We start from the raw sequence: 15,281 nt of genomic DNA, 5'->3' as shown, positions 1-15,281 counted from the left end.
AAACAACAGAAAAGACAGTACCTGAATGACCCACTGTCGATGCTGCCAGGCATGGTAGTTCTTTGCATCCTGGTTAAGAATATCAGCAATAAAATCAAGCTCCTGAGATGGATCCTTCAGCCACTCCACTAACACTCGCCTGTGGTGCCTGAAGCCCCAAATAAATGAGACAAGTGTTGTTTAATATTAAATGAATTCAATAATCAAGTCTTAAATAACTATGAGGCACAATTCACCAAGTTTGATACTAGAATTAAAAAACCAGCTGCATACATACCACTGTCTTCAGTAGAAATCACAGCCCTTGAATTCAAGGGGCTGACACCACCCAAGGAGAAGAAAATTCATCTTGAGGATAGTTACAAATTACAGATGGCATAGTACAAACCATATATGAATCAGGTAAGAAAAATGAGGAAAAGATCAGTGTTAGAAGCCTTAGGGGAATTTTGATCTTGACCTCCAAATTACGAATGAACATGAATTAGCAGAGAATTGTGGCAATACGTCAGCCAGGGAGATCATCATAAACTACTTCTGAAGAGTTTCACAGTAACTGGACAAAGTAAGGCATATAAAGTAGTGGGAAGTTCATAAAGAGCCTTTTCTGAGTTTGACTAACATCTTCTGTTTGAGTTATTTTTTTGATACAGTCCCTTTCCCAAATGCCCCCTTCTCCAGCAATCTCTCCCTTGTAACAAAGAAAACCAATTAAGCAAAACCAACCGACAATAACCTCACCTAATAGTATTTAACATTTTCTGACTGTAAACTTCCACTACTGTTGAAATGAGAAGTATATTTCATCACCTATTGTCCCAGACCAAGATTGGTCATTGTAATTACTCAGGATTTTGCTTGGTTTTTTCCCCTGCCATTTTTTTTTTTTTTTTGTGTGTGTGTATATCATGCTTCTGGTTCTGTTCACCTCACTTTACAATGGTTCTTACAAAATCTCTTCATGTTTCTCTGAATTCTTTATATTTGTCATTTTAAAAATGAAATGTGATAGAATATTATTTTATTGTAATGGACTTTGATGAGGCATTATATGAAAATAATAAAATATTCATTCTTGGAGCCCCATATAACAAAGATGGACACTAAGTACTGTTTTTTTTCTGCTACAATAACTCCTGAAATGGCCTATTAAGGCATAGGGGTTGTGGAGAAGTTGCAACTATATTGATAGATTTCTTAAAGTTAAAAAAAAAGAAGAAGAATCCCAATACTTCCCATTAGTCATCACTATTCTCAATAAAGCTATACAACAAGCCTTTTGGTCTGGTTAGGAATCATTCATTTAAGAATTTGGCAAAGGTACTGTTTGCCTTTCCAGAATTTATAACCTAATAGTGCTTTCAGAAAACTTGCTCACTCACTCTCTCTCCCTCTGAAAACTTGATCAAAAACCAATTCCGGGGGCAGCTAGGTGGCACAATGGGTAAAATCACTGGCCCTGGATTCAGGAGGACCTGAGGTTCAAATCTGTCCTCAGACACTTGACACTTACTAGCTGTGTGACCCTGGGCAAGTCACTTAACCCCCACTGCCCTGCAAAGATAAATTAAAAAAAAAAATTTCCAACTTTCTGAGCCAACTGACCAGTACACAGCAGTTAACATGAAAATATGTCTGGCTGTAGGCTGGTCAAACATTATTTCAAGTTCTTTCTAATCTCAAACAATGTTTAATTCCAAGTCTTCCCTAGCTTAATAAATATGAACAACTCAGATTTTAAAACTGTAATTTCTATTTGCTGCCACGAAGTCCAGGAAGAATTAGGGAATCTTGAACAGAACTCATCTGCCAGTTAAATGATCACAGGATCATAGATCTGGAGCTGAAGGGCCTTCAGAGACATCTAAATTCAATCCCCTAATTTTATGGTAAATAATCCCCTAATTTTAGAAATGAAGAAAACTGAGGCCTAGAGAGGTAAAGAAACTTAGTCTAGGTCACACAGGAAGTAAATCTCAGAGGTAGGAATTGGAACCTGATGATTTGATACCACAGACAGTGCTTTTTTCAACAGTAATACAATACCACTTGGTAGTATCTTTTAAAACAATTTTTAGACTTCTGTTATCTACTCAGTATTACAAAATAGAAAAGCTGCTCTGTAAACAGACTCATCATTGTAAAGGCCACTAGATAGCATTTAATTCCCTTCTTTTACAAATGACTAGTTGCAGTGGCAGGAGAACTTTAGTTTTCTATCATATTCTGTAATATCACTCAACTGAAGATAAATCGCCAGTCAAATTTATGCCAAAAATACCAAAAAGTTTTCTGTTAAAAATGTTTTTAAATACAATAAAAAGTACATATGAAGTAAAGGTGGTTATTCAGCATTTTATACAATAGCACCATTTATCAACCTACAATCCTGCTCTGTCAAATGACGCCATGACTATGGACCTCAGAAAAGTCAGATTCCAAACTGTCTATTGATTGTATCAAAGATAAACGATGTACACTGTTCAGTATGTTTTACCACACAGGCACCCTTCACATAAGACTGCATTGACCAGAGTTGTTTTTGTAATAATGTCAACACCTGCAACCAAACCCCTTGGCAACAGCTACACAATCAAATAGTTATAATATTTCTATGTAACCACTCCCATAATGTAATAGGCAAATTAATTATGTTTTCACAGAACCAATTAATGATACTAGTAAGGGCAGGTTTATATATTAAATGTTTAAAAATTAGTACAGGGGCAGCTAGGTGGCACAGTGGATAGAGCACTGGCCCTGGATTCAGGAGTTCCTAAGTTCAAATCCAGCCTCAAACACTTGACACTTACTAGCTGTGTGACCCTGGGCAAGTCACTTAACCCCAATTGCCCCACAAAAAATAAAAAAATTTACAAATTTACAAAAAATTAGTACAACAGGGGCAGCTAGGTGGCGCAGTGGATTGAGCACCAGCCCTGGATTTAGGAGGACCTGAGTTCAAATCCAGCCTCAGACACTTAACATTTACTAGCTGTGTGACCCTGGGCAAATCACTTAAATCCAAATGCCTCACAAAAACAACAACAAAAAGTAGTACAACAGAATACATAATTCCCCGATCATACTATATAATTTTACTAGGTACATGCATGTACACAAAAATAAAGACCAGAAACATACAAACACACACAACACAAATTACACTATACTGTACAATACAATAATAAGCAAAACAAATCTTTAGAAAATTCGGGGTAAGACCTAATTAAGCAGAATCATCCTAAGAGGAGTTACAGAGGAAATTAGACCAAATAGGTGGATAATGGAACAAACCTGCCAGTGCTTCTACGACGCCTTATTTTTACCTTCCTGACAATGCATTTACCACATATTCCTTAATATGCTACAAGAGGAAGTGTAAAGAGCACTCTAAGCGAAGTCAGGAAGAGCACCTGGACAGACCAAGGCACCCAAGGGAAAAAAATTTTGTGCTGGAAGTGATTGTTTTGTTTTGTTTTTTGTGGGGCAATGGGGTTAAGTGACTTGCGCAGGGTCACATAGCCAGTAAGTGTCAAGTGTCTGAGGCCGGATTTGAACTCAGGAACTCCTGAATCCAGGGCCAGTGATTTATCCACTGCGCCACCTAGCAGCCCCTGGAAAGTGATTGTTTTGAAAGAATTGAAGGATTAATTTTCATAGTATCTGAAAGTGGGAAAGATCCTCAATGACTGAAGAAAAAAAAGTCCAAGGAGATATCAATAAATTCCAACTCTTAAACCTACTTTTTATAAATCCATAATAAGAATACACACACATCGGGGCAGTTAGATGGCGCAGTGGATAGAGCACTGGCCCTGGATTCAGGAGTACCTGAGTTCAAATCCGGCCTCAGACACTTAACACTTACTAGCTGTGTGACCCTGGGCAAGTCACTTAACCCCAATTGCCTCACCCCCCCCCCAAAAAAAGGGGGCAGCTAGGTGGCACAGTGGATAAAGCACGGGCCCTGAAGTCAGGAATACCTGAGTTCAAATCTGGCCTCAGACACTTAACACTTACTAGCTGTATGACCTTGGGCAAGTCACTTAACCCCAATTGCCTCACTAAAAAAACAAAAACAAACAAAAACAAACAAACAAAAAAAGAATACACACACATCAAGAGAATCCTTGCTGAAAATACAAAAGAACCAGGAAGGCTTGCAGTTTTCTAAAGCAGTTCACAACTTTGGTCACTCAATGAGCAGCTCAGCTTGTAAGGACTACATCCAGCCCCAGACCATAAATAGGACCTCCTGAATGAAATTCAGGACCTATTCAAAGGAGATTATCCAATCTATTCAGGAAAATGTAAGGAATTTGTCAGGTTCAAACCAGTGATTTCATTGATATAGGGAACTCTCTGTGATGAAACCCCCTCTATGAATACGTATCGGTGACTGGTCTTCAATATCTAGTTTGAGAAAATATTTATTCTATTTCTTTTTGAAAAAATATTATTAATAATTGATTTCTTGGGGAACCCAAAGATCAGTCCCTTCTCCCTACTACTCCAGAAAGTCTGAGTTCTTCTAGAGACTTCATCAAATCTCATCTGGGACAAATCCAAAAGAACAAAAGGAGCTTTGGATGAAGGTAAAATTCTTTTGTCTAGATAGCCCAAGGACTTACTAATGAGATTAAACCACACCTGGATAATTTTGCCGGACCAACTGGAGAGAAGAGTCCTCCATTCCTTTCTCTGTTATTTTCCTAGAATTCATTATAATATGGCCCACCTTCAAGTCATATCAACTGATTAGATTTAAATAATGCTAACCAATTAGATTTGATTAATGTATAATGACCTGCCTCTATCAAAAAAAGATAAAAACCCTTGGAAAAGGCCATCTTTTGGGGCTTTTCTCTTGCTCATGCTAACTGGCATTCTGAAGCTCTTTCTCTCTGACTTCTCTAGCATTGGGCCTGGGACCATGAAAAGTTAGGGAGACACATGATCAATCCTTTACTGGTATAATACTGATAAATTAATTGTGTTTATAGTAATTATTTTCAACATTACACTAGTCTTAGTTACCCAGTATACAGAGAGGCCACATCTGTTGCCCAGGGTCACATAGCTAGTATGGGTCAGAGGCAAGATTTGAACCTAGGTCTACCTTACTCCCAGACTACCTCTGTATTCATTATGATATATGCCCCCCATTGCATTTCTACTTTATAATAAAGCATTTTGCTCAGTACAATAAAATGTAGTCTTAAAAGCTCTTCTCCAATGTGTCTTCTATGCAAAAGTTAAAATACAAAAATCCTTGATAGAAGCAGAGTTTGTTCAGCTGATCCATTATCAACACCAAAGGAGGCATAATACAGGGAAATGTATCTTCCTCACCAAAGATGTTCACCTGTCATGGAAGATAGCTTGCATAGAATCCAAATGGAAGAGGGATTCCCCATAGTTGCTGAGATTCTCCAGATGTAGCTGTTTCTGCAGAATACTATACTGATTGCATCAAACTCCAGAATATTAAAGGACCTCCTCAATAAAATTCATAAACTCTCAATATAGATTGTCTTAGCAATCCATTTAGGAAAAAACAAGTAGATAAATAATGGCTATTGCCCAGACTAAGATAGGCAGATGGATGGGCAGCCCACTGAGCTAATCAATCAATATTTATCTTAGAGGGACACTAGATGAACAATAAGTTGGGCCCAGAATTTAAGAGGAAAATGGCCAAGACTTCCAATGATCCCAAGAGATTCCCTAATATAAAAAAATAAATAAAAACCAGTTTTTTAATAACAGCATTTTTTAAGCAATACTGCATAGCTGTGAATCATGGAACACCACAATTCCCAAAGAACCAAAACTACAGATGACCTGAGGAGCAACGGAGACTCTAAAGTGGGTATAAATAGGGTATAAGTATAAGTGAGTATATTACCAGCAATGATGTGAGCTAGAAATAATGCCGGATTAGGAATCACAGTGAACTCATATGCAAATACTCCCTCTAACATTTAATAGATTATGTGGACTACAGGAATGTTACTTAAACCCCTAAGCCTCAGATTCACCTCTCTAAAATGAAGATCAAATGAAATAATGTATATAAAGTGTTTTATAAATTTTAAAGTGCAACATAATATCAGCTACTATCATTATTACTGCATTTAAGAAATGGCATAAAATATGTCATCCAGGAAATGTATAATTAGAAAAGGTAGTGGGAACCAGTCATGTAATGAGAACTAAGGTAACAGATGGACTATTATCCTTTGTAATATTACCCATGAATACTTAGGATTTGTGGGACGAATACGGGATAAGCATCACATTTGTATCCTTGCTGCTAGCGCCTTCACTCAGAGATTACCTCCTATTACATGGCAAATACCTTGTATGTACATAGTTACTTACATAGGTGACCCAAGGGAGTTAAGTGTGTAGTAAGAAAATTCCTACTCCAAGTATTAAATGACAGAAATAGTTCAGGTTCATAAAACATTTTACAGTTCATAAAGCACTTCCTTCATAACAAACTATGAGGTATGTGTAGTCTGAGTAATATTTTCATTTTACAAAAGACCAAACTAAGAGAGATAATAAGTATCAGTTCTAGAATTTGAATTTAAGCATTCTGATTTCAAGTTGGCCACCTCTTAAAAGAAGCTCTTTAGCACTGAAAAATAATTTTACAATACAAAGAAAAAAGCAAAAGAAAGGTTTGCCTATCTTACCAGACTTGGTAGTTTTTGGGCTGTTCTTCAATTATTGCAGTAATATATTTCATTTCCTCACTTAGATTCTTTTTCAGAGACTTTAAAAGAACTCTCCGAAAATGCCTACACCAAAATAACAATCATCAAAAACTTCATTACTCAAAATGTTTTGTATCAACAACATAAAGCAAAATTTTAAATATTAAAATTATTTTAATAACTGTTTATCTTCTTCCTAGTGTGGAAAAATATTAAAACCTTTTTAGTTTCTCTAGAAATGTTAACAAATATTGCTCTAGCTTAAAAAACCCTTTCTACACTTGTCCTCTCATATGGGTTAGGTCAAGAACAAAAAAGCCTTTCTTAAGGAAATAGTTAGGGAGGGCCTTTTTTTTTTGGTGGGGCAATGAGGGTAAAGTGACTTGCCAAGGGTCACACAGCTAGTAAATGTCAAGTGTCCAAGTTAGATTTGAATTCAGGTCCTCCTGAATCCAAGCCCAGTGCTTTATCCACTGCACCACCTAGCTGCCCCAGCAATTAAGCTTAGTTTGAAGGGAATGATCAAGGAAGAATTGCATCTCAACATATTATCATTTTCTGCTTGTTCAAGATTCCTATACATGAGGGGCAGCTAGGTGGCACAGTGGATAGAGCACCGGCCCTGGATTCAGGAGGACCTGAGTTCAAATCCAGCCTCAGACACTTAACACTTACTAGCTGAGTGACCCTGGGCAAGTCAGTTAACCCCAATTGCCCCCCCAAAAAAGATTCCTATACATGTTACCTCAAATTGTCTTGGGGTGGAGAGATGTGTCTAAGGGTATGGGGGAACTTTTTCTCTAAGCTAGAAAGGCTTGGTATTAATGTTAAACCAAACTGTTTCTGGCAAATACAGCACCACATTACATATTCCTCTCCTTCCCATCTTTTTACAAGTTGCAGCCAAAATAGCTTTCTTGCAGGTTTTCACACACAATATTCCACCTCCCACCTCCATGCCTTTGAAATGACTATCCCATGTCTGGAATGAACTCCCATTTCACTTCTATAACTTACAATCTCTTGTTTCCTTCAAAACTGTTCAACTGCCACCTTCTACATGAAGCTTTTCCTGACCCCCTGCTCTACTCCCTCAATTTAAATTGCTCTTCTTTTGTATATACTCATTTACACCCACACACATCTCTCCTGTAGAATGTAAGCTCCTTGAAAGCATTAAAAGGGGGGCAGCTAGGTGGCACAGTGGATAAAGCACCAGCCCTGGATTCAGAAGGACCTGAGTTCAAGTCCGGCCTCAGACACTTGACACTTACTGTGTGACCCTGGGCAAGTCACTTTACCTTTATTGCCCCTAAAAAACCCCCAAAACAAACAAAAAGAAAGCATAAAAGGATCCCCAAACCAAATCTGCCTACATGACAATCAACATGAGGGTTTTTTCGAATTATGAGAATACATATAGAATCAGCAATTCAGAGCTGGGACCTTATAAGCCTTAATTCTACTGTCTCATCTTACACATGAGGAAATTAAGGGCTAAAGAAGTTAAGTGGCTTGTCCAAGTACAGAAATTGTAGGTTAAAGAATTAGACAACTTAACTATGGCATATATTGTGAGCACAAGCCATTTAAACAATTAAAAATAATGTAATTGATTACTTACCACACCGTATAATTAGCTGCATTTAGCTCAATAGCATCTCCTGTTAATTTAAATGCTCGTTCACTTCTTTCATCGCGTTGCAGGACAGCCCGGAAATAATCGTAAACATCTCTAACTGGAAACAGAATAGTTAATAAAAAGTATTACAAATATCCTTTTCATTTAAAGTCAGTACTATTAACAACCATATTATTTCTCTAAACCCTGTACTATATCCTATAAAACACAATCCCTACTCTGAAGTTTATATAATGGCTCTTATTTATATACTTACACACATATTTGTTCCATGGACAAATAAAAACCTGACAAATACGAACAATATTCTTTTTAGTGGTTAACAAGTTTCAACTGTGGTTACAACAGATAAGCAGATTCAGATTTTATACAGGGCTCAAATTTGTCTTTGGATAGTTAAATAAGAGTTAGCTCAGAGTATCAGAAAGGTCAATGGCTTCTGAATCTTTAAAAAGTAAAGGAACAGTTATTAAAAAATGATCTAAGTATCAATATGGTAGGTTCAATTCACTTTCATTTGTATATACCTCAAATGATACTAGCCTATGTTTAATTAAAAGTATGTGAAGGGCAGCTAGGTGGCACAGTGGATAAAGTACCAGCCCTGGATTCAGAAGGACCTGAGTTCAAATCTGACCTCAGACACTTGACACTAGCTGTGTGACCCTGGACAAGTCACTTAACCCTCCAGAGTCCCGCCAAAAAGAAAAAAGTATGTGAACATACATTCTAATGGAGGAATGAAATTCTAAAGAGTACAAAAGAAAAACAGATCAAATAAAAGACAGAATCATTCACATATTTAATTGTATAGTCTATATAGTAAACAAGAATGATAACAAGAACTATAGACAGATGATTATGCTGCTTGACAACCCAACATTTTTAACACAGTAAAACAACCCATTTCTTGCACATGATAAATTTACAAACGATAGTAACCACAAAATATACCCCAAAGCAATTAATGGCATTTGCTTATTTGTAGCTATTCTAAAACAACTGACTTTCTATGTTGGCCCACAAAAACTGTGGAACTGCAACTTGCCCACTAACTTTTCCTTGCTTATGCACTAATTACTAGACAAAAATAAACTTACATTTTTCACTATAAATTATCTGGACCACTGGATTTGGCCCATCATTCTGGGGCACCGGCTCTATATCAGCCCATTCTGGTCTGTCCCTGTAAATATACATTTTTCTTTTCAGTGCTTGAAGACAGACAGATAAGAGAAAGAAAAAGGACTATGGTGTTTATTAGTTTAAAGAACGACAAATATTATATTCTCATAAACATTGGTTCTTACAGACATAGTAATATAAGTATTATAAAATCCCACAGAACAAAAAACTTGGTCATTTTGCTACCACTCATATTAAGCCTTTACAGTATTATCAACTGAGGTTAGGATTCATAATTATCTTCTCTCACAAAATTAATAAAAACATTTTTTACACAAAAAGGTCTTTGAATAGAACAGTGAGTCTTTGCAACAAGTACACAAAGCTTCTAATTTAGAAATGAATCTAAATTCACCAGTCTGAGATCAGAAGTCACCAGATTTCCCTAATTCAAAAGACTCTTGTCTTCAGATTCTGGTCTACTTCAGAGTCAGCATTTCTTCTTTGGAATAACAACTTACTAGGAATTTGACATTTTAAAGTCACAACACCACGCAGCTTATTGTATACTAGTAACCACTGAAGGTTACTACTATCTTTGGGGGAACTATCCCATAAGAATAAATTTATCTTTCCATGGAACTAAACTGTTACCACAAACTTTATGTTGATCCACAACAGTGTTGACAGTATAACTTTCCAACACCCAGTCAATCCTGAAATTCTGCCCCTTGTGTAAAAGGACTGGTGACAGAAATGGAATGGAAGGGAATATGCATTCATTCAGCACCTCCCATGTGCCAGATACTGTGCTAAGTGCTTTATAAATATTACCTCATTTGAATGGGGAGACAGACATGAGTAGCATTTAAGTTAGTATAAGATGTGAGACCTAGGGCCTAGAACAAAAAAAAGATGGAAAGGAAATACTTCCAGAAAAATCAGTATTTATTCTTTCTGGGGCAAAGGTTATGGGTTCTATGGCAGCTGCAAAAACATTTAATTTATGCCTATTTCATAACATTTCCAGTGATTTTTAATTATTCATAGCATGCATGCAAAAGTGCCAGAGCAGAACAGTGACTCCCTATCTCCTCTCCTGACTCCCAAGTTTGGTGCCTTTTCCTCCACACCAAACTACATTCTAGTTGAAAACAACTCTGATCCTTCTGTTTTGTTTAGGGGCCTAAGTGGTGGAGGGAATTGTGAATACCATTCATATATCCTCTTGCTATTCTGGATAGGCCTCCTTTTTCGACGCTCTTGGACACTGTAGAGATCTCTTTCCTACCAGCCTCCAATCTACTTTTCAGATCACTTAAAAACAATTACCCAAAGGAGATGAGGCAATGTATCCTAATTCTTTTTGCCAGGTGAAACTGAATTACACAACCTATCTTCCCTTTATTTCTGATAGGGGGTGAAGAAATGAGTAATAAATAATCAGTCACTAAGGACAAACCACTGAAGACTCATTATATATATATATATAAAAGGAAGCAGTTGTTTTTCTTTGTACAAGGGAACATTCACTTGGGGAAGAATTGACTGTGGTGTTAAAACAAAAGGCAACAAAAACTTTTTTAAGTGTTGTTGCTGTTCAGTCATTTCAGCTGTGGTGACCTTATTTGGCAAAGATAAGGGAGTGATTTGACATTTCGTTCTCCAGCTCATTTTACAGATGAGAAAACTAAGACAACCAGGGTGAAGTGACTTGCAAAGAGTCACACAATTAGTTAAGGGCCTGAGGCTGTATTTGAACTCTTGAAGTGAGTCTGACTTCAGGCCCAGTGCTCTGCCCCCCCCCCTTTTAAAGTAGGGGATCTAAACTTGTGTTGCTTGGCCCCCTGTGCAGAAATGGGTCCAATCAATAAGAAAGTCAAAAGGCAGAAAGATGTCAACTCAACAAAATGAAAAACTTAACTTGGTAGCAAATGGTTTTAATAAGTGGAATATGTCATCCCAGGAGGTAGTGAATTCTCAATTACATGATATTATTACAGACCTCAAGGAATTTGCAATTCTACTCTACCCCATCTCCGGCAACACACAACTTTCCTTTATACTAGTAGGCCTTATCCTATGATCTAAAAAATTGATTGAAGGCAGGTAGGAAAGGGTATCCAAGAAAATGGAAAAAGGAGGTCTATCCAAAATAGCGGAAGACATGAATGGTATTCACAGCTTCCCTCCACCACTTAGACCCCTAAACGTACCAGAAGGATCAGAGCTGTTTTCAACTAGAAAGTAGCCAGCATGGTATGAAAAGGCACCAAACTCTAGAATTCCCACTCTGCCTCTTAAGTCGGAACCCTGCTTCATTTCACCTCTTGGAGCCTGTTTCTCCTAAACAAAACATGAACAATACTAACACTGTCAGCACAAGGCCTTGTAGCTTACAGAATGAAGAGCTGGCCTTTCAGTCAGGAAGACCCAGGATTCAAACACAACCTCAGCCACATCTTGCATGTTTGACTGCTGCATCGGTAGGATAAATTGCTCCTCACCACAAGCTCCCTACCCTGATGAAAACATTAGTCCAATAAAAATATCAACAGCAATAATGGCACTAACCATTACTGAGTGGGGGAGGACAATGGATCCTAAAATTTTAAATGCATTTATTACAAATCTAGTATTGGCAGTGGCGGAGTTGGAGATCAGTGGATTCTTGGGATCCTAGTTAGAATCCCACTTCTGCCACTTGATACCTGTATTACTTGGGGAAAAAGCCCTTACTCTCTCAGAGTCAGTTTCCTATTCTGTAAAATCAGAGAACAAGGCCAGATAGGCTCGGAGGTGGCTTACAACTCAAATTCCACAATCCGAAACCGGCATCAGCGCCTGGGATGGCATGGGTGCAAGTTAAGAGTCAACAGGAGAGACCCTTAACTCTCCAAAAACTCTAGTGAGGAGTGTTAAGAGCATGCTGCAGGGGCTGGGCTGCAGCGGCCTGACAGCGCAGTAACTAAGCAGCAAGCAGCCCAGGCAAACCGAGTCTGCGGGGCCCGGAGCGGGCACGGTGGTTGGGAGCTTCGGGGCAGGGGGACAAGGAGCTACAGGCAGCGTGGCTGAGGTCTGCGAGACGGGATGGGGGATAACGGGCAGGCAGTACGGTTGGGACAGGGGCCCAGAGGCCGCGTGGTTGGAGAGGCTGCGGGAGGGGAGGAAGAAAGCAGGGTGGTTGGGGGAAAGGGGCCACAGGCAGCCCTGTTGGGAGCCGCGGGGGTGGGGGTGGGGTCAGCGCGGCTGGGGTTGCGGCAGGGGAGGCTGCAGCATCGGGGGCAGGCGGCGTGGCTGAGGCTGTGGGGCTGCGGAACCGTGGCCCGTGTCGTGGCTAAGGCTGAGGGATGGGGAGCCGCGGCACGGCGGGCAGAAAACGTGGTTGGGGCTGGGGGCTGCTGCGGGGCAGGGAAGCAGCGGGCCCCGGACTAGGCCATGGGATTCAGCAGCGGGACCCGACCCAAGGCGCGGGGAAGCTTCGGAGAAGCCATGCGCGGTATCCGAGCAGAGGGGAGGCCCCGAGGGGGCTCCGGAGGGAAGCGAGCCCAAAGCGCCGCCGGGGGGGGGGGGGGAGAGCCGGCGGCCTTCCTGCGGGCTTCTCCCGCCGCCGCGGGGCCACTACCTGTACAGGACGTAGGTGGGCGAGTCGAGGCGCATCGGCCCGCAGTCCTCCGGGGAGGAGTCGCTTTCCACTTCCTCGGCCTCCGCCTCAGCCGCACTTGCGACAGCGGCCGCCACGGCCGCCGCCGCCGCCTCGAGCTTGGTCTTCGGTTTAGGCTGCTCCGGCTCCCCCGCCGCCGAGCCCTCCGCGACCATGTCGGCCTCCGCCGCCACCTGGGCGGCCGCCATCTCGCCTCTGTCCGGGCGGCGGCAGCAGCCGGGCTCCCCACTCTCTCCGCCTCCTTCCCTTCTTCCCCTTCCGGTCGCCTCGCCAACCATAGAGACGCGGGCGAGCGGAGCCCCGAGTGTCGGGCCAAATGTTTACTCCCTCGGGGGAAAGACGAAGGAAGAGGGGGAGAGGGAAGGGGCGGGGGCGGAAGGAAGGCGCGAAAGGGAAGCAGCTGCCAGTGCGCAAGCGTGGGAGTCGTTTGAGTTTCTCGACCTTGATGCGGGAATGTCCTTCTCCTACCTGCCCTGTCACCGCGCCCGGGGCCAACTGCCTGTGACTCTCCCTCGTTCCCAGCCTTCCCTTCTCTGGACCTTAATGTACCCCACGGGGGTCCCTTCCCAGCCCACCGCCCACATCAGGGGCACTCTGACTCCCTCTTTTGGGCCTTCTCGCTTCACGTCCATCCATGAGAATCCATCTTTTCATTCCAAACGTGCCCCAAAGACCTCCAGGAGGCCTTCTCTGATTCCCCCTCCCCCCAAAACTACTTTTGTACAAAAAAAAATTAATAGAACTAGTAATTCATTTATATATATGTATATGTGTGTATGTATATATATTCATTTTAGGCACAAATCTGCCAGAAACAATTTACTTAACATTCTAGCATAAACCTAGAGAGTTCAGTTCTTTCAGTTGTATCCAACTCTTCATGATCCCATTTTGGGGTTTTCTTGGCAAAGATCCTGGAGTGGTTTGCCATTTCCTACTTCACCGCATTTTACAGATGAGGAAACTAAGGCAAGGATGAGGAAACAGGGTTAAGTGACTTGCCCATGGTCACACAGCTAGTAAGTGTCTGAGGCTGGATTTGAACTCAAGAAAATGAGTCTTCCTGGTTCCAAGCCCAGGGCTCTACTGAGCTGTCCTAAATCTAAAGAGAGAAATGTCCAAAATGAGAGTTTCTCCACCTACGCCCCCCCCCCCCATGCCTTCCTGCCATCTCGCCTAAGTGAATTTGAAGTTAAATTTTTAGAGCTTTGAACAAGGAGAATGTCAAAATATATTAAAATGAAGTCATAAGTTAACATTCCAGAATAAGTCTCAGTCTTCAACTTCACAAAAACTGAAAGGGTTTTCTCCCCATGATGAACATCTCAATCTCCTCTGAGTGGAAGAGGGTGAGCTTAAGCACTGTTTTTTCAGGACTAGCACCTCTGGTATGAAGAGCCTGCTGGAGCCCTTTTCAGGGCTCCTCATCCACCTTTGGCATCCACCTGATTCACCCAGCTCTCACCTGTGGCTCCAAGAAGCTGTAGCCTGCACAGTGACCACATCATGGTAAATCCTCTCAATAGATGATGGTAATGGTCAGGCCTCAAACCTACAGGTGAATTTGGGAAATGTCTACCCCAAACATATGAAGACTTCCCCCAGAGGAATGGGTGGATGAGAACCTGGAGTAGGTGTTGGGGAGCACTTAGAGTTTGGTCAGACATCAAAGAGGCCAAGGTCATCATCCATCATCCACTGGACTTTGATAATTCACAAAGAAGAGAGAGTGCCTCACTTAAATCTAATTCATCAAAGTCAAGACATTGGCCTGTGATGTCATTGTTCCTCTTCAGAAACAAAGGAGAAACAATAACCATCAGAAAATGAAGAAGGCAACAATCCTAACTAGAGAGATACTAGCAGGCCTCCAGTAGAATGCCTTAGATTTTTAACCTTCCACACATCTCCTAAAAGGGTTTTAGGCTTAAAAAAGTAATTCTCAGTATCTTCAGTTGAACCAAGAATGAGAGTTTCAATATGTTTCAACACTTTTCATTTCTTTTGTAAATATTTATATGGGTACTTGTTCGACCTTCATAACATCTCTAAGTCCAGATCTCCACTCACATGCCATCAGTTTGTTTCAGGCCTTCATTACCTCTCCCCTGGACTACAACCA

The 15,281-nt window shown here is 40.8% G+C and overlaps 1 protein-coding gene across 2 annotated transcripts in view; it reads right to left on the bottom strand.

Moving 5' to 3' along the window:
• FNTA (farnesyltransferase, CAAX box, alpha) overlaps positions 1–13,495 on the bottom strand; it is a 43,188-nt gene extending 29,693 nt beyond the window's left edge. Inside the window, exons 1-5 of one of the 2 annotated variants that reach the window (XR_006354839.1) lie at positions 13,121–13,495; positions 9,471–9,556; positions 8,353–8,467; positions 6,708–6,812; positions 22–148 (exon numbers count right to left, since the gene is read on the bottom strand). Coding sequence is in view for 1 of the 2 variants with exons in the window: in XM_043984767.1 (XP_043840702.1) it covers positions 22–148; positions 6,708–6,812; positions 8,353–8,467; positions 9,471–9,556; positions 13,121–13,437 (750 nt within the window). In the remaining variant the exon portion in view is untranslated. The remainder of the gene's footprint in view (positions 1–21; positions 149–6,707; positions 6,813–8,352; positions 8,468–9,470; positions 9,557–13,120) is intronic. The other variant, XM_043984767.1, reaches the window with a different exon arrangement.
• Between the last annotated feature and the right edge of the window lie 1,786 nt (positions 13,496–15,281).

The sequence above is a fragment of the Dromiciops gliroides genome, chromosome 2 (assembly GCF_019393635.1).
Source record: "Dromiciops gliroides isolate mDroGli1 chromosome 2, mDroGli1.pri, whole genome shotgun sequence".
NCBI classification, from domain to species: domain Eukaryota; kingdom Metazoa; phylum Chordata; class Mammalia; order Microbiotheria; family Microbiotheriidae; genus Dromiciops; species Dromiciops gliroides.
This window is presented reverse-complemented; position numbering and strand designations above follow the sequence as displayed.